Genomic DNA, 23961 nt, shown 5'->3' on the forward strand with positions numbered 1-23961 from the left:
TTCTTTCTTTCTTTCTTTCTTTCTTTCTTTCTTTCTTTCTTTCTTTCTTTCTTTCTTTCTTTCTTTCTTTCTCTCCTTCCTTCCTTCCTTCCTTCCTTCCTTCCTTCCTTCCTTCCTTCCTTCCTTCCTTCCTTCCTTCCTTCCTTCCTTCCTTCCTTCCTTCCTTCCTTCCTTCCTTCCTTCCTTCCTTCCTTCCTTCCTTCCTTCCTTCTTCCTTCTTTCTTTCTTTCTTTCTTTCTTTCTTTCTTTCTTTCTTTCTTCCTTCCTTTCTTCCTTTCTTTCCTTCTTTCCTTCTTTCCTTCTTTCCTTCTTTCCTTCTTTCCTTCTTTCCTTCCTCCCTTCCCTTCCTCTGGGCATAGTTGTGAATTTCCAGTGTTACACAGGGGGTTGAGCTAGATGACTCTTCCAGCTGTATGTTTCTGTTGTTACCTGAAGTGGTGGGAAGTCTCTCCCTTTTAGGGTGGGGAAATTAACTGGAGCCGCCTCTTTGTGTTGCACAAGGCAGGGCAACATGGGGTCTTGAATGCCTATTTATACAAGAGTCAGCTTTTATACAGAAACATGCAGGAGAGTGGATCAAAGTTTAACAATGTTTATTAAGGGATAAAAATGTGGGCACTCAGCAGAACACATACCCAGCCTTAGGATATAGACAGTTGTGAGGGGATAGATCTGAAATAGATAAGGAATATAGATGTGGAGGAGCAATAGAAGTTGCAGTTACCTGATCCTGGAGTGGAATGGTCTGATGAACAGAATTGAGTGATCTGTGCTTAGCTCTGGAAAAAACAGAAGAAGAGGAGTTTGGATGTATAACCCCCCCCCCCTTTCTGTCCTGCAAGGAATCTCAAAGGGGCTTACAATCTGGAGTGAGCCAAAATTTAGTCGGCTTTTCATCACTGCCATTTCATGTGTTATGTTGCAATCTGTCTTTTTTGTGACTGATGAGTGAAGCAAGATCTCGGAATCTCCTGGGTTTTATCTGCAAACTTCTCTTTTTCTGTAGGTACAGTAAAGAAGTGTGGCTTGCTAAAGATAATCCATGAGAAATACAAGACCACAAAGAAGATAGTGGATCCCATTGTGTCTACCTTCATACAGTCTTTCGACACGGCCATAGAACATAATAAAGAAATTGAATCCTTGCTGTCAAAAGCCCAGGTGAAGGAGTAACCCAAACAATCTTGTATCAATTCAGTTTTTTTTCTCTCTGTTTAGACATAGGGGTCAAACTCGCGGCCCTCCAGATGTTATGGACTACAGTTCCCATCTGATGGGAACTGTAGTCCATACCATCTGGAGGGCCGTGAGTTTGACACCTGTTGTTTCGAAACAAGGATTTCTGTTTGTTAGATTGGTTCTGTCCGAGCGGGTTCTACGCCCAGAAGCAGTTGAGTTTTCTAGAAGGCCACTGTGCTTTGCCATGCAGAGCTGTCAGACCAATAAAAGACTGCCTGCTCCTTGCCCAGAAGATACGAAAGGCGGTTCCTAAGCCATCAGGGGTTTAGACCTGCTATATCCCAGCAGCTGCATATGTGACTTCAATGGAAAAGCCCCAGCATTCCTACTGAAGAGATCTTTGGTTGTGGGACTGGGGAAGATCATGGAAGAGCTCAACTTGAAGGTGATTGGCACTGAGTCTTTGAATCACTGAGCGGAGTCGCTTGCAGGAGATGTTGGAGGTGGTGATGTCAGTAAAAATGCTGGGTGTGGTTCTTTTCACTGGGAAGGGGGAAAGACCTTGAAAAATATATTCAGAAGTCCTGATTTTACTGTATGATTGCTGTTGTCGGCAGCTGGAAGAGTTCTGAACCCTTAAATTGGACTGGGTTGAGTAGAGCAAATTGGGGACACTGTTTAAGAATGTGGGCAAAAATCCAGTTGCAAAGTACATTGAAAGTACATTATCCAGGGTGTGTGAAAGTGCCCAGAGGAACATTTTTTTATGTTTTGAAGAAGGCAGAAGTTGCATGCAGTATACAAAATGTTCAGTGTATTGTCAAGTCTTTCACAGCTGGAATCACTGGGGTGCTGTGTGGTTTCTGGACTGTATGGCCGTGTTCTAGCAGCATTCTCTCCTGACTTTTCACCTGATCCTCTGAAGATGCTAGCCACAGATGCAGGCGGAACGTCAGGAGAGAATGGGGTGCTGTGTGGTTTCCAGGCTGTATGGCCGTGTTCTAGCAGCATTTTCTCCTGACATTTCGCCTGCATCTGTGGCTGGCATCTTCAGATGCAGGTGAAAAGTCAGGAGGAAATGCTACTAAAACACGGCCATACAGCCCGGAAACCACACAGCACCCCTTACAAAATGTTGTTTTTGTGCATTTCGATGAATTCATTCTGTGGCGCCCGGGTGTATTAAGCCTCCTGACACTGTGATTTTAAACATTAATCTCCAAAAAAATCTGTGCAGTGCTGGGATAACATGTTGCTGCAGAGAGACTAGAACAGGGGTGGCCAACCTATGGTGCTCCAGATGTTCATGAACTACAATTCCCATCAGCCCCTGCCAACATGGCTATGCTGGCAGGGGCTGATGGGAATTGCAGTTCATGAACATCTAAGGCTCCTTAGGTTGGCCACTCCTGGACTTGAAGGAGGAGGGAGCATCCTGGATTGAGGTCCATCTCCTGTGATAAAGTAATAATTGTAACCTTTTTATTTTGTAGGAGAATTTGAATCCCTTGGCGGTGCTGAATCTCTTCAAGAGGATACCTGCTGAAGACATCCCACTGCTTTTGATGAATCCAGAATCAGGCAAGCCTTCTGACTTGATCCTGACCCGGCTGTTGGTTCCCCCGCTGTGCATTAGGCCCTCTGTGGTGAGCGACTTAAAATCGGGCACCAACGAGGACGACTTAACAATGAAGCTGACGGAAATCATTTTCCTCAATGATGTGATCAAAAAGGTCAGCAACTCTGTTGGGAAACAATTTTGTAAAAAAAATGTAAAAAATTGAAATGTATCCTCTGTATGGGATTCATGACAAGAATTTGTAAAGAAATGGCAACAGGCATTACAATATGAAGTGGACATCAGAGATCAGACCTGCTTTATATCTGCTGGTCTGTATTTCTCTGTAGTCCTAGGTTGAAGGGGGAAACAGTCTTGATGCAAGTGGAACTTAGAACTATTTCTATTAAGTTATGTTGAAATATTATGAATTAGGTTATTAAATTATGTAGAAATATAGGTTAGCGTCTTTATGTTGTTACTAGATTGTTAGTGGTAGTGCAAAGCACGGGGTTTTGCCACTTAGAGCCTTGTAAAAGAGTTTTGACAGGTTCCCGTCTGATTTTCAGCATTTTGCTTCTGATGAACAGTCTTTTCTCAGAATGTGCATTTTCACTGGTTGATTCATCCTTTGACTTGCTAATTGTTTTGGCCAGCATAGGATTTCAGGAGCCAAAACCCAGATGATAATGGAGGATTGGGATTTCCTGCAGCTCCAGTGTGCTCTCTATATTAATAGCGAACTCTCCGGCATTCCTCTCAACATGGCACCCAAGAAGTGGACGAGAGGCTTCGTCCAAAGGCTGAAAGGAAAGCAGGGTGAGTGTTTCAGCACAATCTCTGCCTTCTTTGGTGTTCACACATGACAAGCTGTTTATTTTATGTATTATATTACTGAGGAGAACTGTAATCTGCTGCTTTTAGGGAGGCTGATTGAAATATCGGCCGGTTTTCAGTTGGCTGTCTTCAATGAACTCTTTTTCCTTTTTAAGGTCGGTTCAGAGGAAACTTATCCGGAAAGCGTGTGGATTTCTCAGGCAGAACAGTGATTTCACCCGACCCCAACTTGCGAATAGATGAAGTGGCTGTACCTATTCACGTTGCCAAAATACTAACATTTCCTGAGAAGGTTATATCATTGTTTTAAGCATGTATTAGCTGTCCTTTCTTGAGGGGCTGAGAAGGATGTGAAAACACATAAAGCGCAACATTTAAAACCACAGTTTAGGACCACTTTAATCAAATGCTGCAATAAACAGAGCCATCCTCAACTGCCTCCTGAAGATTGAGAGTGAGGGACTCTGGGGTGGTTGTCCCATAATGGCGGGGCTGCCATTATGGGACAAATGGTCCTCTCTTGTGTACCCGCTAAATGAGTGTCTTTGATTGGTTGGACAGTCAGGAGGAGGGCCTCTCCTTGTGGTCTCAGATCCTAGGTAGTAGCATATGGGAAAAAGCAGTCCTTCAGAGACCCCACTCCCAAGCCATGCAGGGCTGTAAAGGTCCAATTGATGAGGTTGGAGGTCATACTGGAGAAAACAACCAGTCCTCTCCCTTGTGGCTCAGTTGCAGCAGCTTACTGAGCCTGTTCAGGTGATGTGCTGTCTCCCGGAACCTCTTTTAATGTGGTAACGTCCGACATAGTCTTTTTGTGAAGAGAGCAGGAGCAGGAGTTTGGATTTATATCCCCCCCCCTTCCTCTCCTGCAGGAGACTCAAAGGGGCTGACAATCTCCTTGCCCTTCCCCCCTCACAACAAACACCCTGTGAGGTGGGTGGGGCTGAGAGAGCTCCGAGAAGCTGTGACTAGCCCAAGGTCACCCAGCTGGCGTGTGTGGGAGTGTACAGGCTAATCTGAATTCCCCAGATAAGCCTCCACAGCTCAAGCGGCAGAGCTGGGAATCAAACCCGGTTCCTCCAGATTAGATACACGAGCTCTTAACCTCCTACGCCACTGCTGCTCCTTATCTGACTCATTATATGAGGGAAATCCCAAAGCCAACTTAACGTTCTGGCTCCTGGTTTAAGCTGTATGTCCTTGGAGGAGATGCTCTCGTGGTTTGCTGTCCCTAGGGATGGTAACATCATTTGAAAATGCCCACGCTTGTGGAATTCCGTATTGCATAATGGGCAGCTTGAAGCAAAGCGTTTGCATGTTTTGTTGTGCTCCTTCTAAAACGTTTTCCACTTTGTTGCATTTTTCAATGGAATTCTCTTATTGCAACAACAACCTTTATTTGACATTTAAAATAGGTTCTAGAGCGTTGCCAGACATTTTTGAAATACAAATCAGGAGTTCATTCAAAACGCAGACAGGAAGACTGTATATAGCAGTATACATTACTTAGAAAGTTCTGTCACTTGTAAAATAAATTTTGCTACTTTTTCCAAGAGCATGACATCTGTGTTGTTTAACAGAAGCTCCACAACAGAACAGTCACTTTCAGATTTGTCTAGGGTCCAGCCTGGGAGAGAAATTCCTAATGCTCACCTATCTCGGACAGTCAAGAATAAAGTGAGCAAGAGTCTCCACTTGATTTTTACAGTGTGGACAAACCCGTTCTTGGAGAGGGATGGATAAGTAACGACCCTTTGTAATGGCCGATGGGAAGGTATAGGATCTGGCCCTTGTGATAATCCATCTCTGTTGGGGTTCAGTTAATAATTCAAAATATTTGGCTATGTGCCCCTGTTCCGGTATTATTCCGACAGAGAGGGGTGAATTCTCTTATTTATAAAGCTGACCTGTCAATGGGTGTTCGGCTTAACTGTGTTCAGTTTCTTAGATTTATTCATAAATCAGTGTATTATGCTCACTCTAGCTTATACCCATTTTACCCCAACCCTCCTCCTGTTGGCAAGCTGAGAATTGGCAGCCAGCGGGCTGAGTGAAATCCCTTGTCTGCATGGTCATGATTTTCAGTCTTCATTGGCTGTGTAAAAGTCGCGTCGCGTCGCAAGTGCGATCGCAAGTCGTCGCGTCGCGTCGCGTCGTCAAGTCGCGTGCGTCGCGTCGTCGCAAGGTCAAGGGTCGAGGTGATTTGCCATTGCCTGCTGCTGGGTGGGTGGAGAGTTCTGAGAGGACTGTGACTGGCCCAAGGTTACCCAGCAGGCTTCAGGTGGAGGAACTGAACTCAGTTCTCCAGATTAAAGACCGCTGCTCTCAACCATTATACCACGCTGGCTCTCTTCATTAGCTACCTGGGATTTTTAAAAAAAATATTTTAAAAAAATGATTTAAAATTTATTGGTAGTTTATTATCATACAATTCATAATACAATCATTTATAAGCAATTAAGCAAGAGATCCCAAGAGAAAAGAAAGAAAGAAAGAAAGAAAGAAAGAAAGAAAGAAAGAAAGAAAGAAAGAAAGAAAGAAAGAAAGATGAAGGAAGGGCTTCCAGCTAGATTTACATATCTCTAAACTCAAAGAAGAAACATTCTAACCTTAACCATCTTACAGTCTGTATATATATAAACATACATACACATACATATATATATATATATATATACATACACAAAAATAATATACAATTTGTTACATTTAAAAAAAAAATCTTCATTGTCTACCTGGAGAATAAATATTGTAAAGGGCAAGAATTCACAAGTAAACCTTAAAAATAAAAAAAAAAACTATTCTGACCAACTCTTGATCAATTACCATGTGATCATTCTGCCATTTAGCATAGGATAGAGCCCCTGGATTTTATGCATCTAAGGACCACAATCTCTAGGGCAGTCTTGTGCAATGAGTGAGCTACAGAACTGAAAGTGCTTTTTGTTTCTTCCACCTTCTGATCAGGTGAACAAAGCTAACATTGATCTGATGAGGAAGCTGGTTCAGAATGGTCCAGAACTTCATCCTGGAGCCAACTTCATCCAGCAGAGGCACACCCCGATGAAAAGGTAGGATCTGTCATGGCCTATTCTGGTTAGAGCAGTGATGGCGAACCTATGGCACGGGTGCCAGAGGTGACACTCGGAGCCCTGTCTGTGGGCACTCGCACACAGAGTTCGTCATGTGGGGGGCGGAAAATCACCCACCCACCCCCGCACACACACATACATCTGGGCTGGCCTGGGTCACTGAGCACGACGTGCACACATCGCAGTGAGCAGGAAGGACTCAGCTCGTGGGCCTGGTGCCTGTGCTCTGGGTGGCTGCTGCCCGAGGGGGGAGGGTGCAGAGGAGGCAGAGAGGCTAGAGAGGTACAGAGCGGTGTGCACAGGACTTGCTGGAGGCGAGAGCAGGCTGGCCTCTGCTTGAGTGGGTGGAACGGAGGAAGAGGGAGCCAACCGGTTTTTTCTAAACTAAAACCTCAGCATTCAGGTTAAATTGCCAGGTTGGCACTTTGTGATAAATAAGTGGGGTTGCAATTTGGGCACTCGGTCTCAAAAAGGTTCACCATCACTGGGTTAGAGGAGATGCTGAGCCTGATGCCCTCTTGGTTCTTGTTCTGAACGTATTTAAAAACTGTTGGGGAATCTGTCTTGGTCCCAGTTTCATTGCTGTGATGCTAACGCACACTTTGCGTCCCTTGATGGAGTGGCACAGGGTTTGGGGACTGAGTTCCCTTCTTGGACATTTGTCCCAGAGATGTGCAAAACTTCAGAAAACCCACCCCAGCTGTCATCATGTGCAGCTTTGAATGAGCTTTGACTCTCTAAAGCCTGTACCCCCAAAATTATCGGTCTCTGAAGTGCCACGGGGCTTGACTCTAGCTCAGACCTGGGCATTATACAGCCAGATGACCCTGACTGGCCCCTGCCCACAGAATAGAGATGCTTTGACTCGCGAAGCCGGGCTGTCTTGGCTGGCCGGCTTCTGCGGGCTTCAAAAGCCACTCGCCTGAGGGCTTGAAACCTTTAACCGCGAAGCGGTTGCCTTGGCGGAAGCTGCGAGAACTACTTTAATGACCCTCCACAATATTTTCTGTTTCTTATGCAGCCCCATGGAAAAAATAATTGCCCACCCCTGCTCTAGCTCCTGTGTTGCAGTCCAATATGGTTATCCTCTCAAGTGACGTACTGTCAGAAAATCTCTGATGATGCCCAGATGGCCCTCAGAATTGCCTTTGCAGTTTGTTCATTGAAAGTGGGGAAATCACTGCTGACATTCACATACCTCCCCCCGCCCCCTCCACACACAAGCATTCTCTGTTTGTGGGGTGTTGTGGGTTTTCCGGGTTGTATGGCTGTGTTCCAGTAGCATTTTCTCCTGATGTTTCGCCTCCATCTGTGGCTGGCAACTTCAGAGAATCACTGAGGTGTTGTGGGGTTTCCGGGCTGTTTGGCCGTATGCCAGCCACAGATGCAGTTGAAAAGTCAGGAGAAAATGCTACTGGAACATGTCCATACAACCCGGAAAACCCACAACACCCTAGTGAATCCGTCCGTGAAAGCCTTCGACAATATATTCTCTGTTTTCTCCTCTCTGCAGGTATTTGAGATATGGAAACCGGGAGAAGATGGCTCAAGAGCTGAAGTACGGGGATGTTGTCGAGAGGCATCTCATAGACGGGGACATCGTCCTCTTCAATCGGCAGCCCTCTTTGCACAAGCTGAGCATCATGGCTCATATTGTGAGTGTGGGGAGTGTCTGTCGTTTGTGGTCCCTTGAGGTTGAATGTTCAGCAGGGGGTTTCGGTTATCTGTGCAAGTCTTGGAAGAGGAAGTGAAAACTAGTAACTGATGGAGACCCATGATATACTTCGGATGGGACTTCTGCTTCTTGTCCAGCTTCTTCTAGATTTTTATATCTTCTGAGCAATAGTGCCCTCCACCATCCATCTACCATAATTTGGGTCTCCGTTCCACGGATTCGGCTGCTTCTCCTTTGTGTTATGTTTGCTGTGGACTCCAACCAGTCTAATTAACCTCATCTGTGTATTGTCGAAGGCTTTCACGGCCGGATTCAACTGGTTCTGGAGGGTTTTCCGGGCTGTGTGGCCGTGGTCTGGTGGATTTTGTTCCTAACGTTTCGTTTGCATCTGTGGCTGGCATCTTCAGAGGTGTATCACAGAGAAAAGTCTGTTTCTCACTGTGTCTAAGTGAGAAGGGAAAGTTTAGTGTGGTATATTGTCCATGTCCCAGGGTGGGGAACCAATCATTAACTGTTTGGGTGGAACTTGCTATGCAAAGGTGTGGTTGAGTGCATTGTATTGCGGGTGCACTCAACCATACCTTTGCCTAGCAAGGTTTTAACTGTCTTACAGTGTTTTTATATGTTGTACATCGCCCAGAGCCCTTCGGGGATGGGGCGATACAAAAATCCAAGAAATAAATAAATAAATAAATAACATCTGGAGTGCCAAAGGTTCGCCACCATGGGCCTAGCCTTTCCTGCCCCTTCACCAAAAACCAGCTGTCCAGCCTCTTGAGAAGCAGAGCTCTCTTTCTCAGTTCTGAGAGCTGCTTCCCTTCTCTCTCTTTTTCTTTCTCTCCTCACGAACACCCACCCTCCGGCCTTTTATAAACAGCTGCAGTACCCTTAACCAGCAGTCTGTCACAGCATGTCATAGAATGGAAGTGGTAGAATGGACTGTTCCATTTCATACTGGGGTGTGTGGGAGAGACCAAACTTTTTTTTAATGCCTGTTGCTGAAAACAACAACTAACTAGCTTCCCTGCCTGTGGAAGACTAGGCCTGCAGCGGGGTATGCTAGTTACAGGAATTCTTCACCTAGGAAAGCATTCAGAATTTCATCCCTACCATCTGAATTTCTCTGAAGTCCTTGATTCCGTTGCTGCTGTTGCTGATGGTTCTATTCGTGTTCTTGATCTGATTTAGGCTCGAGTAAAACCTCACCGGACTTTCCGATTTAATGAGTGTGTCTGTACTCCGTACAATGCTGATTTTGACGGTGACGAGATGAACCTTCATCTTCCTCAGACAGAGGAGGCCAAAGCAGAAGCCCTTGTTCTGATGGGAGTAAGCTAAACATGTTTCCACTGCTCAGTGAATTGGAGGGGCCTGGTGTGTGTGTGTGTGTGTGTGTATGTGTGGCGTGTGCTTTGTTGCTTCCACTGCAAAGATGATGCATGGCAACACAAAACTGGGTCGGTGGTGTGTTGCCATCTTTCTGTGTGCTTCCACCTTAAACTTTTGTGTAAGGGATGGGAGGCTACATCGGAACTGGAGAAAAGTTATGAAGGGAAAGTAAAAAAAAAAGCTATAAAGGGAGTGAAGTCTCCCTCCTGACCCTCCCCCCAAATTTGGGATTTTGGAGTTTCATCCAGGTTTAGAAATGCAAATTTTGGAAGGTGGCAGGAGGTTAACCAAGCCACACATCTGCATTTGTATATCATAAGTTTCCAGATTCTCTGTGTGCATACACCTGGGCTCATGTTCTTGGCAGCTCATGCATTTCGTGTGACTTCTGTATACATGTTTCATATGTGTGAATGGGGATGTTGGATAGAAATGGCAAATGCAGTTCAATGTAGCAAAATGGAAAGTGATGCACCTAGGGGCAAAAAATCCAAACTTCACATACACGCTACAGGGGTCAGTGCTATCAGTCACAGACCAGGAAAGGGATTTGGGCGTCTTAGTTGATAGTTCCATGGGAATGTCAACTCAATGCATGGCAGCTGTGAAAAAGGCAAACTCTATGCTGGGGATAATTAGGGAAGGAATTGATAATAAAACTGCAAAGATTGTCATGCCCTTATATAAAGCACTGGTGCGACCCCACTTGGAGTACTGTGTTCAGTTCTGGTCGCCACATCTCAAAAAGGATATCGAAGAGATAGAAAAAGTGCAGAGAAGGGCAACGAGGATGATTGAAGGATTGGAGCACCTTCCTTATGAGGAGAGGCTGCAGCGTTTGGGACTCTTTCGTTTGGAGAGGAGACGTCTGAGGGGGGATATGATTGAAGTCTATAAAATTATGCATGGGGTAGAAAATGTTGACAGAGAGAAATTTTTCTCTCTTTCTTACAATACTAGAACCAGGGGGCATACACTGAAAATGCTGGGGGGAAGAATTAGGACTACTAAAAGGAAACACTTCTTCACACAATGTGTTATTGGTGTTTGGAATATGCTGCCACATGAGGTGGTGATGGCCACTAACCTGGATAGCTTTAAAAGGGGCTTGGACAGATTTATGGAGGAGAAGTCGATTTATGGCTACCAATCTTGATCCTCCTTGATCTCAGATTGCAAATTCCTTAGCAGACCAGGTGCTCGGGAGCAGCAGCCGCAGAAGGCCATTGCTTTCACATCCTGCATGTGAGCTCCAAATGGCACCTGGTGGGCCACTGCAAGTAGCAGAGAGCTGGACTAGATGGACTCTGGTCTGATCCAGCTGGCTTGTTCTTATGTTCTTATAGGGAAGACACATGTTCATGTTTTCCGCCATTTCTTGTTAGGACAATATTTTTAATCTGTTCTAATAATAAAGAGTGTAAGACTGCCAGCTATTTCAATGGGGAGGGGGTGGTGTGTGTTTTTCATTGTAAAATATGATTGTTGAAAGAGAGAAATAAGAAGACCTTTAAAAATTATTCCAGATTGTGTTTGTGGATTCAAATGCTTTCCTTTAATTTGCATATTTATGTTCTGGTCCCAGATAGAACCCTTTAATGGTACTCTCAATTCCTCTTGGTCTGCTTTCTCAGGGGATTCCCCTGTAGTATTAAGGCTAACTTAAATGCACAGCAGTAACCTCTGAGATTTGATCATATCCCACTGGCCAACTTGTATCTATAAACAACATTTGCAGAAATCTTTGCTTTGGTTTTTAGCCCAACTGAACTTTTATGTTTCTGGGTTTTTCTTGTTTGTAATATCCAGATCAACTGAAATTTTAAAAATTCTGTATGAAGCAGTTCTTACAGGGATACTCTGTGGTGCAAAATTAAGTACTTAACCACAAATAACGGACTGTCGGTTTCTTTCGTTAATGAGTGTGTTTCAAACATCTCCCTTTTCACTGCCCTCCCCAACTTCCGTGGTATCCAGACTAAGGCAAACTTGGTAACGCCGAGAAATGGAGAGCCCCTCATTGCCGCGATTCAGGATTTCCTGACAGGTCAGTAGCTGTCCTTTTAGTAGTTCCTTAGGTTAAAACCTTGCAGTTCCCATTCAGAGGGATCCTGACAGAGGTGTATCAGGGGAAACTGGTGCCTGGAGTCAACCCCTTCTCCAGGCGCCCCCCACACACTTGGGGCGTGGCCCGGGGGCGCCAAGTCCCGCCCTGCTGCCTGCATGGAGGGCAGGGCTTGGGGGCGGGGCTGCCTGCCGCCAAGCCCTGCCCTTCAGCCTCCGTGCAGGTCGAGCCCCGCCCTCCTGGCCTCTGTGCAGGCTGGCAGTACCTGGGGAGGGCAAAAGCCGGCCTGCACGGAGGCTGGGGTGGGGCTTGGCAGTGACAGGTGGCCCAGGTGGGTGCTGAGGCTGCCCGCTACTGAGCCTTGCCCCCACCCCGCCTCCCTGCAGCCCGGATCCTGAGCTGGCCTGCATGGAAGCAGGGGACGGGGCTTGGTGGCGGGCGTCTGGGGATGTCCGGGGACGCCATCTGACGTTTTTCTGGTTTTATTTAAACCCACTGTATTGTAATAAGTTTTAAAATATTGTTATGTACAGTTTTATGTTATGTTGTACGCCGCCCTGAGCCCTGCGGGGGAGGGCAGCAAATAAACAAACTAACTAACAAATAAATAAATAAATCTGCAGTCACCTTTCCTGATGCCCACCAACTACTTCTAGAAAGTGTTAGAAAGTTTTAGACAGGGTTAGGTGGGATTTTGCCCAACAGGGTTTCTGATTGGTTGTGCATATTAAAAGGCACCCTATCAAGCGGAGCTCCTGCCTGAAATGTTGAAGAGGTACTATTACAGTTGCAGAAACCCTTGCTTCCTGACATTGTGTGATTGGCTCAGCCTCCTGTGGCAGCATTTTGTGATTGGCTCAGCCTCCTATGACAGTCATTTTGTGACGCATAGCCCACAGCTATGCGTCAGAATTCCAAGAATGCTCACAGACACAAAAATGCGGGGAACCCCTGTCTTAGGAGAAGGATTGTACATGGTATCATTGGTATAGAAGACCATGGACCCACAAATGCACTAGTTTTTGGTCCAGGTGGCTTGCTGACCCATCGACATTGTTCCTTCACCCAAGTTCTGAAGAATCACCAGCTTTGATATGGCCATAGTTCCAGCCTCATTGTGCAAATAGTTCAATTCATGTGCCAAAAACTTGGCATACCATCGTAATTTGCTTGTTCAGTGGGCTTTCTAAACCTCGCCCTACATGGATTTTATAACGCTCTTGACAGTTACAGTGACTTTAACTTCAGACATAAGACAAAACCATTGCTATTTTGTATTGTTGAAGGCTTTCACGGCCAGATTCAACTGGTGGTTGCGGATTTTCCGGGCTACCAGACCACAGCCACACAGCCTGGAAAGCCCACAACGACCATTACTATTTTCTTTACATGAGTATTTTGTACGTCGCTGTTGCTTTAAAAATTGTTACTGCAAGGTCCTCTGTGATAACTGAAGTCTTGTGTCCTGCACTGCTCTAGGTGCCTATCTCCTCACTCTAAAAGACACTTTTTTTGACCGCGCTAAAACTTGCCAGATCATTGCTTCCATTCTGGTTGGCAAGGATGAAAAAATCAAAGTCCACCTTCCACCTCCGGCAATTCTCAAGGTATTTCACCAGGGCTTGAGTTTAGCCACTAGGTTTTGGGCTTTTGGGGGAAGATCCTCCTCCACTATAGAGTGGAGCTGAGTGGAGATAAGCTCTGAGACAAGGCAAGAGAGGAAATATATAAGGGCGGGCTGCAAATTCCCTAAACAGGAAGATATATCAGGGCTTGTACCTCGATAGGTCATCTGGCTGGTAGGTCACCCTCCACCTTCCCCTCCCATTGCCCCTGCTTGCCACACCCCCACCTTCCCCTCCCAGGGTGAAGGGTAGCACTGGGGGTGGGGGTGGCTGCTGACCTTGTGGCAGGCCCTGCCCCATGGGGCAGCTCCATGTCCTTGCTGGCGCCGGTGGGAGACACCACAAAAATGGGGGGGGGGAGCGGTAGTGTTGCCGCGGTACCCCTGGGACATGCTCACGGCACCCCATGGTACCAGGGAACCCTGGTTGAGAATGGCTGGTCCAAGTGCTCCTGGTCCCATACATCAGAGGTTCCCCAATATGGTGCTTGTGATTGCCTGGGCATCCGCTGTCATCTTTACTGATGCCCACCAAGTGTTTTTAGCAAGTGGGGCTTTTCTACAGCAAGACTGCAGATTAAAAAAAACACGCTGCTTTGGCGGCAGCTGCCACAACAGCACAAGAGTCTTCACCGTGTGGCTGTCGCTGTGGCAGCCATTTTGTGACTGCTCCCACCACACTGTGTCAGATTTCCAGAGGTGCCTGCAGGCTCAAAAAAAGTTAAGGGCCCCTGCTGTTGGATCCAGGTGATCAGTTGGGAAAGAGCCTTCTGCCGCTGGGATGTGCCGCTGCTGCTAGCGGAACAGATCCACAAGATCCAGCCCAGAGGTTGAAACAGGGTGCTACATGGGAGAAACTGAGTCCTGATTCATGCTTGCTGTGATACTGGTTTCTGAAGTTTCCTCAGCGGAAGCCAAAATTGCTGTAACTTGTAGATTTGGGGGGGGGGGGGATGGAAGAAAGCCCCTCTTGTCCACCTCTTCTGCCCACAGTTATTATAAGAGTCTGTGATCAGGGCAAGAAAGCTCTGACTCAGTGTACCATTTCGGACTAAATTACTTACAGACCTGCTGTCATCCCATCCCCCACTGCAGACATCCTGCTGTTTGTGCCCACGTAGCTGCAGAGGAGCATAAAGCAGAACCTGCTGGATAATGCCCAGAGTGGGGCATTCTCGTCCTGCAGACCCCACAGAGATCCTTGTCTTCTCACTCTCTGTTGTTTTCTCAGAAAGTTGTTTTCTCAGAGGGAGCAGCAGTGGCGTAGGAGGTTAAGAGCTCGCGTATCTAATCTGGAGGAACCGGGTTTGATTCCCAGCTCTGCCGCTTGAGCTGTGGAGGCTTATCTGGGGAATTCAGATTAGCCTGTGCACTCCCACACACGCCAGCTGGGTGACTTTGGGCAAGTCACAGCTTCTCGGAGCTCTCTCAGCCCCACCCACCTCACAGGGTGTTTGTTGTGAGGGGGGAAGGGCAAGGAGATTGTAAGCCCCTTTGAGTCTCCTGCAGGAGAGAAAGGGGGGATATAAATCCAAATTCTTCTTCTTCTTCTTCTCACTGTTTTTCCCCAGCCGGTCACCTTGTGGACAGGGAAACAGGTCTTCAGCGTCATTCTCAAGCCCGGCAACAGCTGCCCGGTCAAGGCCAACCTCCGCACCAAGGGCAAGCAGTACTGCGGCAAGGGAGAAGACCTGTGCAGCAACGATTCCTGTGAGTGGGCCTGGCTTCTCGGCCTGTCGTGCCCGCAGAGGCTGGGAGGCAGCTGATTGGCTGCTGGGTTTTTGGAGAATTTGCTACTTGTGGGGTGATGGAAAAGGCTGTCAAGTCACGGCCAATTTATGGCAACCCAGGAGCGTTTTCAAGGCAGGAGACAAGCAGAGGTGGTTTTGCCAGAGCTGGCTTCTGCAGAGGCCCCATGAACTTCCTTGGTGGTCTCCCAGCCAAGTACCAACCAGGACCGACCTTGATTAGTTGCTGGGATGGGGCCAGCCTTCGCCATCTAAGCTACTTTGGTAGATAGCTATACCCTGTGTAACCTCTTCCAGTATCTTTATAATATTATTGTTAATGGTATATAATATTTATAATATTTTTATAATACTATTGATAATGGAGAGCAGCAGTGGTGTGGTTAAGAGCAGGTGCACTCTAATCTGGAGAATCGGGTTTGATTCCCCGCTCTGCCGCTTGAGCTGTGGAGGCTTATCTGGTGAACCAGATTAGCCTGTGCACTCCAACACATGCCAGCTGGGTGACCTTGGGCGAGTCACAATTGGCCATGCTAGCAGGGGCTGTTGGGAATTGTAGTCCATGAACATCTGGAGAGCCACAGGTTGCAGACCCCTGGTCTAGAACAATTTGCTTTCACATGTTCATTTTCTGCGTTGAGGATTTTTTTTGTGTGGAAGACACCCCCCTCCCCCAAACTCTAAAGTGGTACAGCCCACTTCTCAACTGCTAAATCAGTGAGAATTGGGCCTTATGTAGATTGAGCCAGTGCAGTAGGAATAAACCAGCGTCGCTCGATGGTTGGGCTTACTCAGCCTTACGTCTTGTTGATGCTTCTTCCAGATGTTACGATCCACAACAGTGAACTGATGTCTGGCAGCATGGACAAAGGCACTCTCGGGTCTGGGTCCAAGAACAACATCTTCTACATTTTGCTGAGAGACTGGGGGCAAGTGGAAGCCGCTGATGCCATGTCCCGCCTCGCCAGGCTGGCTCCTGTCTACCTGTGTAAGTATCCAGGAAAGGCCTTGTGAATAAGAGTTTGTCTTATTCCCTCCCCTCCCTTGCATGCCCCCTCCCCTCCCCCACCCTCAGCTAGGGTGGGTGGGCCATGTGGCGTAGGAGGTTAAGAGCTCGTGTATCTAATCTGGAGGAACCGGGTTTGATTCCCAGCTCTTCCGCCTGAGCTGTGGAGGCTTATCTGGGGAATTCAGATTAGCCTGTACACTCCCACACACGCCAGCTGGGTGACCTTGGGCTAGTCACAGCTTCTCGGAGCTCTCTCAGCCCCACCTACCTCACAGGGTGTTTGTTGTGAGGCGGGAAGGGCAAGGAGATTGTCAGCCCCTTTGAGTCTCCTACAGGAGAGAAAGGGGGGATATAAATCCAAACTCCTCTTCTTCTTCTTCTTCTTTCTTCTTCTTCTTCTTCTTCTTCTTCTTCTTCTTCCCCTTCCCTTCACTCCCTTGCATGCCACACCTCACTCCCTCCCCTCCCTTGCATGCCACCCCACCCCCTCCCCCCGCTTGGGTGGGTGGGCCATGTCCAGATGCCTGGCCCCCTCCCCTCCCCTCCGTTGCACCCCCCTCCCTTCCCTCTCCCTCCGCTAGGTTGGGTGGGTCATGTCCAGATGCCGGGCCCCCTCCCTCCCCTCCCCTCCCTTGCATGCAACCCCTCCCTCCCTCTCTCCCCTCCCTCACTCCTCTTAATGTACTTCTCGCTATCCTTATAACCTTGGTCCCATCCTAAACAATGAGTGAGGTAGGATAGATCACATTGGTTGGGGTGAAGGAAGTAGTAAAGGTGCCGATTCTAATCGCAACTCTGCAGAATTCCTGGAACGTTCCAGCTTCCATAATAGAAAACATCTTGCTTCTGCACACCTCATCGTTGGATTACAGCTGTGCATTTACTGATGAGGTGTTGGAAAGTGCTATCGAGTTGCAACCAACTGCTGGTGACCCCGCAGGGTTTTCAAGGCAAGAGGTGTTTAGAGATGGACTGCCATTGCTTGCCTCTGTGTCCCAACCTTGGGCATCCTGAGTGGTCTCCCATCCAAACACTAACCAGGACTGACTCTCCTTAGCTTCCAAGATTTGGCCAGCCTGGGCCATCCACGTCATGGCAGAGATGAACAGAAGTGATTCACCTTTTCTTGCCCCTATGTAGCAGCCCTGCTCTTCCTTGGTTGTCTCCCATCCAAGCCCTAACCGAGGTCAACCCTACTTAGCTTCTGAAACCTGACAAGATAGACTAGCCTGAGCTATTCAGATTGGTTCAACACCAGTGCCAGTTTCCTTCCAAGGAGTGGTGTTTTATTTTCCCAACACGCTGCCCTTTGAGAATGCCAAAAATGTTAAACATGAAACTCCAGTTAAATTATTTCTCATTGGATCCTGAAACATATGTTGTGTGCTGGTATTAAAAAAAACAATACTAAAAAATCTGAGGCCAGCCAAGCCTAAGAAACATGGACTGTATATATAGTGACACAAGGCAATGAACTAATTGGTATATGCACTTAGTTTGCGTATAAATAGATAATTCCTACACCGTTCATAAAGATTATTCATAAAGATATATTGTGATTATATTATAAGTAACATTCAACTGGATATAAAGGTAATAACAAAACATACAATGAGGACACTTAGACAACCTAAGAAACGTAATGGGACTGTACTTAGTAACAAATTCTCAAAAGCATTGTATAAGATGTCATAAACATTGTACATAAGGCAAGAAACCTGTAACATTCATATTGCGTTCCAATAATTTGAAAGAGTCAGTATCCCCAATATTCAATGAGTAAAAAATATTAAAACGAATTGTGGTAGTAGACAGCAGCAGCTCCAGCAAGTATATATTTGCTGATCTGTTTATTAAAAAAAACAACCAATTGATAATGCGTAGTACGTAGATTCTGCATACCTGTTCACGTGGTCTTTCTCTGGAAACGTTTAGCCAACCGAGGTTTCTCTATCGGCATCGGTGATGTCACCCCGGGGCAGGGGCTGCTGAAGGCAAAATATGAACTCCTGAATGCTGGCTATAAGAAGTGCGACGAGTACATTGAAGCTCTGAACACTGGCAAGCTGCAACAGCAACCAGGCTGTACAGCAGAGGAGACCCTGGAGGTAAGTTTCATTCCATCCCAGGAAGGGTGATTTGCTCTGAGTGATGAACACACCCATTAATGTACCGTCGAAGGCTTTCACGGCCGGATTCAACTGGTTGTTGTGGGTTTTCCGGGCTGTGTGGCCATGGTCTAGTAGATTTTGTTCCAAGAAGAAGAAGAGTTTGGATTTATATCCCCCCTTTCTCTCCTGCAGGATACTCAAAGGGGCTGACAATCTCCTTGCCCCTCCCCCCTCACAACAAACACCCTGTGAGGTAGGTGGGGCTGAGAGAGCTCCGAGAAGCTGTGACTAGCCCAAGGTCACCCAGCTGGCGTGTGTGGGAGTGCACAGGCTAATCTGAATTCCCCAGATAAGCCTCCACAGCTCAGGCGGTAGAGCTGGGAATCAAACCCGGTTCCTCCAGATTAGATACACGCGCTCTTAACCTCCTACGCCACTGCTGCTGCCCTACGCCACTGCCTAACATTTCACCTGCATCTGTGGCTGGCATCTTCAGCATTAGGAACAAAATCTACCAGACCACGGCCACACGACCCGGAAAACCCACAACATCCATTAGTGCCCGTGAAACTGCCTTGGACTGATTCAGACCTCGTGGTCTATCAAAGTCCGGATTGTCAGCTCAGACCGGCTGTGGCTCTCCAGGGTCATGCAGAGGTCGGCCGCATCACCTGACCCTTCGAACTGGAGGTGCCAGGGGGTGAACCTGGCAGCATCTGCATGCCAAACCTCTTCCACAACCCCTCCCCAAATGGCTTGGAAAGCCAAGGTATGTATTGCTTTTACACTTGACAGGAACTCACACCTGCAAAGGGTGAATCTGTGTATGCATCTACTGCATCTGGGTGTGGTTCTCCAGTTGCACAGTGGCAGATAGGAAGGCGCTCCAAAGGGTGATCACTACTGCACAGAGGATTATCGGCTGCCCTCTCCCCTCCTCGGAAGAACTCTATCATTCCCGAAGCCTAAAGAAAGCCCAAAATATTCTGAGAGACCCGTCTCATCCAGCACACTCTCTTTTTGAACTGTTACCATCCGGCAGACGATACAGGTCTATCAAAACTAGGACAAAGAGGCTTCTACTCTAGAGCTGTGGCTATGCTGAACTCCGCGGCTTCGTGTTGATGTGTTTGGGGCTGTGTAGGGATGGGTGGAGGAAGGGGAAAGGGAGGATGGGGTATGAGTCTGAAATTGTGTGCATCGAGGAATGCTGCTGTAAATTTCGTTGTGCGTGCACAGTGACAATAAAATGCTTATGCTTATGAAACGTGTTTAGGGTAAAGTTCTGATTCTTCAAGTTCGTCTGACTGATTTGGCCACTTGGAATTCCCTTGCTGGTGATGCTGATGTATCTCCCAAGGCCCTGGACTTGTTTTCCCTACCTCTGCAATGCTCTGTTTACTACAGAGAGCAGTGTGCTCCCAGGGAGAGCAGATCATTGGTGTTTGGAATATGCTGCCACAGGAGGTGGTGGCGGCCACTCACCTGGATAGCTTTAAAAGGGGCTTGGACAGATTCATGAAGTCGATCTATGGCAGTGACAGCGAACCTTTTTGAGACGGAGTGCCCAAATTGAACCCAAAACCCAATTATTTATTGCAAAGTGCCGGCACGGCAATTTAACCTGAATACCGAGGTTTTAGTTGAGAAAAGCGGTTGGCTCCGAGGCGTGCGTTACTCGGGAGTAAGCTTGGTGGTCGTCAGTGGCTTTGCTTTGAAGCAACTGTGCAACTCTTCAAAGGGGGGTTTACTCAGAAGCAAGCCCCATTGCCAGCAACCAAGCTAACTCCCAGGTAAAGGATCGCGCTTTAGTTCTTCGCAGAAAATCAGTGGGATTTAACAGTGCTTATCAGGGTTACCTACACTGCTTCCCCAAAACTACGTCTTAGGTTTAATGCTAATAATCAAGCACAGCAGCCCAGGCCAACCTAGATGTGTGGGGGGGAGGGGCGACTCTGTTTGCGTGTGCCCACAGAGAGGGCTTTGAGTGCCACCTCTGGCACCCGTGCCATAGGTTTGCCACCACTGATCTATGGCTACCAGTCTTGATCCTCCTGAGATTGCAAATGCTTTAGCAGACCAGTTGCTCAGGAGCAGCAGCAGCAGCAACAGGCCATTGCTTTCACATCCTGCAGGTGAGCTCCCCAAGTCACCTGGTGGGCCACTGCGAGTAGCAGAGTGCTGGACTAGATGGACTCTGGTCTGATCCAGCAGGTTCTTTCTTATGTCCTTATCACATAAATGAAGCTGATGAGGATGTGGGGCTCACTGCTGGAGGATGTAGCAGAGGCCACAGGCACAGATGGCTTTGAAGGGGGATTAGACCAGTTCATGGAGGAGAGGCCTGTCTGTAGCTATTAGCCATGGTGACCGGATGGAGTGTCCATATTCAGATGCAGTCAACCTCTGGATCCCAGTGCCAGGAGACAGCATCAGGGCCTCTCTGCCCTGTTGTTATCCCTCCAGTGGGACTGGTTGGCCCATGTGTGAGACGAGATGCTGAGATCAGTTGTCCACAGGGCTGTTCTTGTGGAGGAAGCACAGCAGAGTACGAGGCAGGGGCCTTCTGAGGGCAAGGTCAGCAGATCTTACGGATGTGTGAACTGGGGGTAGCCAGAGGTGGCTACTCAGGAGAGTATGTGTCCAAGGGGCTATTGTTGTGGCTCCCAAAAGCTGCTAGGCCCAGGCAAATCCCCACTACAAGGCGCATCACTGTAATGCAACCTCTGCTTTAACTGGCAGTCCTTGCTGGTGGTTGGCTTGGCCCCCATCACTGCTGCAAACATCATGCTCCGAAGAATTCTTGTGCTGATTTCCTTTTAGGGCCGTGGTGGCGAACCTTTGGCACTCCAGAGGTTATGGACTACAATTCCCATCAGCCCCTGCCAGCATGGCCCAATTGGAAGGGGCTGATGGGAATTGTAGTCCATAACATCTGGAGTGCCAAAGGTTCGCCACCACAGTTCTAGGGGATAGCGCTTGCATTGCTTGGAGGGACTTGGTTGTTGACCGATACTTCCTTTCCCAGGCACTGATTCTGAAGGAGCTGTCTGTGATCCGAGACCATGCTGGCAGCGCCTGCCTCCGAGAACTGGACAAGAGTAACAGCCCCCTCACCATGGCCCTCTGCGGTTCCAAAGGTGAGACCCGTGGAGCTTGGCAAGGCCCGTTCCTGCCGTCCGATCCTCCTACTGTGTTGCCAGCAAATGAAATGCAAGCGGAGACCCTCGTTCTGGACAGGAGACAGTGACTGTAAAGAAGGGCTCCCGAGCATGGCACCATAGTTCCCACTGACAGTTGTCCTAGCACCCAAAACATGGAGTGCTCCCCGGCTGCACTCCTGCCCAGCTACACTTCTGCTTGGCGGGCACCAAGAAACAGGGTTGACCAGCTCCTTGGTGCCCACAGACACCACAGTGGAGACCCCTGAAGCTGAGTAAGGAAACCTGCTTTGGGATCCAGGACAGTGACATTGTTTAACTCGGTCTGTTTTTCTTTCTTTCTGTAGGGTCCTTCATTAACATATCTCAGATGATCGCCTGTGTCGGGCAGCAGGCCATCAGTGGGTCCCGAGTGCCAGACGGCTTTGAGGACAGGTCCTTGCCCCACTTCGAGAAGCATTCCAAGGTGAGTAGCGCCGCCTTTCTGTGGGTGGTTGGGGGGGGGGGGGCAGCGCGTACGCTGCAATGAAATGTGAGTTTAAGAGCACTGCCTTTCTGTCCAGCAGCTTCCTGGAAACACGAGCTATAATACAGAAAGAGCCAATGGTAGAACTTGTGGTGTGGTATTGTGACTAAGACTGAGCTGCGACTCACAGTTAAAATGAAAGCAATGCGCAGTACTCAGCTGGGGTAGTAAAGTTGAAACCCATCGTCTGTAACTCAGTAATTCTTCCAAAGTGGCACAGGACCACAAAATGGGTTGTGAATCTGTAAAGGAATGCAACAAGAGCCGTTCTTGATCAGACCACTGAGGGTCCATCTAGTTCAGCATCCTGTCTCACACAGAGGCCTACCAATTTCTCTGGGGGCGCAGCAACAAGACCTAGGAGCAGCAGTGGCGTAGGAGGTTAAGAGCTCGTGTATCTAATCTGGAGGAACCGGGTTTGATTCCCCGCTCTGTCGCCTGAGCTGTGGAGGCTTATCTGGGGAATCCAGATTAGCCTGTACACTCCCACACACGCCAGCTGGGTGACCTTGGGCTAGTCACAGCTTCTTGGAGCTCTCTCAGCCCCACCTACCTCACAGGGTGTTTGTTGTGAGGGGGAAGGGCAAGGAGATTGTCAGCCCCTTTGAGTCTCCATCTCTGTCAGATCCTTTTTTGAGATAAGGTGACCAGAACTGCATACACTATTCCATAGATGGTACAGGGCCAGTATGATACTGGGTGTTTTATTTTCAGTCTCTTTTATAATTATCCCTAACCTAAATATCACCTTTTGCACCACGGACTCACACTGAGTTGACACTGTCATTGAACTATCCACTACAACCCTAGCATCTTTTCCCCTTTTAAGGCCCCATACAAAAACAGCGGGATGTGTATTCGCTTGTGGGAACCAGCCCGCTGGCAGATTTGCCTTCCCTGAGGCATTTGTCCTGTCAGAGTGATTCTGCTAGCATGCAGCTGCCAGGACCCCACCACCATCACTGGTGCTGAGACGCAGTGCTGGACACCATGCCCGTGAAGTCCTAGGGCCTCTTGCCACCACCAGGGTGGGCCAGACGTACGCGACCAGGGGTGAAGTCGATTCTACGTATGCGGCGCTTAATGAAGGAATAGGGCTGCAGACGCAGCGATATCATCCGTTGGAGAGAGGCCAGTGGCGATCTAGCGTGATCCGTGGATCTGGCTACTCTGCCGAGCTGGCGGTCCCTGGCACCTTTTATTAGGGTTTTTTGGGAAGGTGGGAGAGCGGGAGAATGTTGCACAATACATGAATCATGGGGCTGCGGACGTGCGGGAGGAAACGTTCCTGTCTGGGCCTAATCCATACCTGGGGGTATGCACCTTTTGTCCCTTTGTCCAGGACATCTTGTGACCCTTGAGTCACAGGGGTCTTGTGACCGGTGAGGGTGGTTGCCCAGAGGGCAACAGATGGCACAGGCATTCCTGTGCTCTGTCTGAAGCTCTGCCGGGTTCGCTGGCTCACCCCTACACAGGGGAGTAGCTGACATTAGTTGACTCTCTCTTGCCCTTTGCTGGAGTTACGCCGGTAGACCGCACTTCAGACTTAAGCCACCAAAAAGACAGTGTAAGCTTATTACGGCCCATAGAGGCTTTTCAGCGGGGGGGGGGGGGGGGGCTTTTTTGTTTTGTGAGCCTCCCCACACTGCTGGGAAGCCCCGCTGGGAGTGGTGAGCCAGCGGCGCAGCCCGCCACGTCCAGTTTGGGTGGGGCTGTCAGTCTCACAAGTTCAGACCCCACCAGCCTATCCCTGAAGCTGGGATTTTTTTGTCCCAATGTGCATCACCTGATAGCCACACTGAACTTCACTTGCCACATGTTCACGCACTCACCCAGTTTGCGCAGTTCCTCCTGGAGTTCTTCACACTCAGCCTCGGTTTTCAACATCCTGAATAATTTTGCGTAATTCACAAAGTTGGCCCCACACTGCTCAGCCCCAGTTCCAGATAATTTGTGGCATAATCGTTAAGAGCACTCCTCTGCCAGG

At 48.2% G+C, this 23961-nt stretch overlaps 1 protein-coding gene across 1 annotated transcript in view; it reads left to right on the plus strand.

The window, feature by feature from the left end:
* The window catches only part of POLR3A (RNA polymerase III subunit A), a 59132-nt gene that overhangs the window by 6264 nt on the left and 28907 nt on the right, over positions 1–23961 (plus strand). The window contains 14 exon segments of the mRNA XM_048503955.1: positions 1007–1161; positions 2673–2912; positions 3394–3556; positions 3730–3866; positions 6542–6645; positions 8180–8321; positions 9530–9670; positions 11708–11777; positions 13275–13402; positions 14991–15129; positions 15991–16155; positions 18112–18284; positions 21316–21427; positions 21796–21914. Of these exon segments, the coding sequence (XP_048359912.1) occupies positions 1007–1161; positions 2673–2912; positions 3394–3556; positions 3730–3866; positions 6542–6645; positions 8180–8321; positions 9530–9670; positions 11708–11777; positions 13275–13402; positions 14991–15129; positions 15991–16155; positions 18112–18284; positions 21316–21427; positions 21796–21914 (1988 nt within the window).

Source organism: Sphaerodactylus townsendi, linkage group LG07 (assembly GCF_021028975.2).
Source record: "Sphaerodactylus townsendi isolate TG3544 linkage group LG07, MPM_Stown_v2.3, whole genome shotgun sequence".
In the NCBI taxonomy this organism is placed as follows: Eukaryota; Metazoa; Chordata; class Lepidosauria; order Squamata; family Sphaerodactylidae; genus Sphaerodactylus; species Sphaerodactylus townsendi.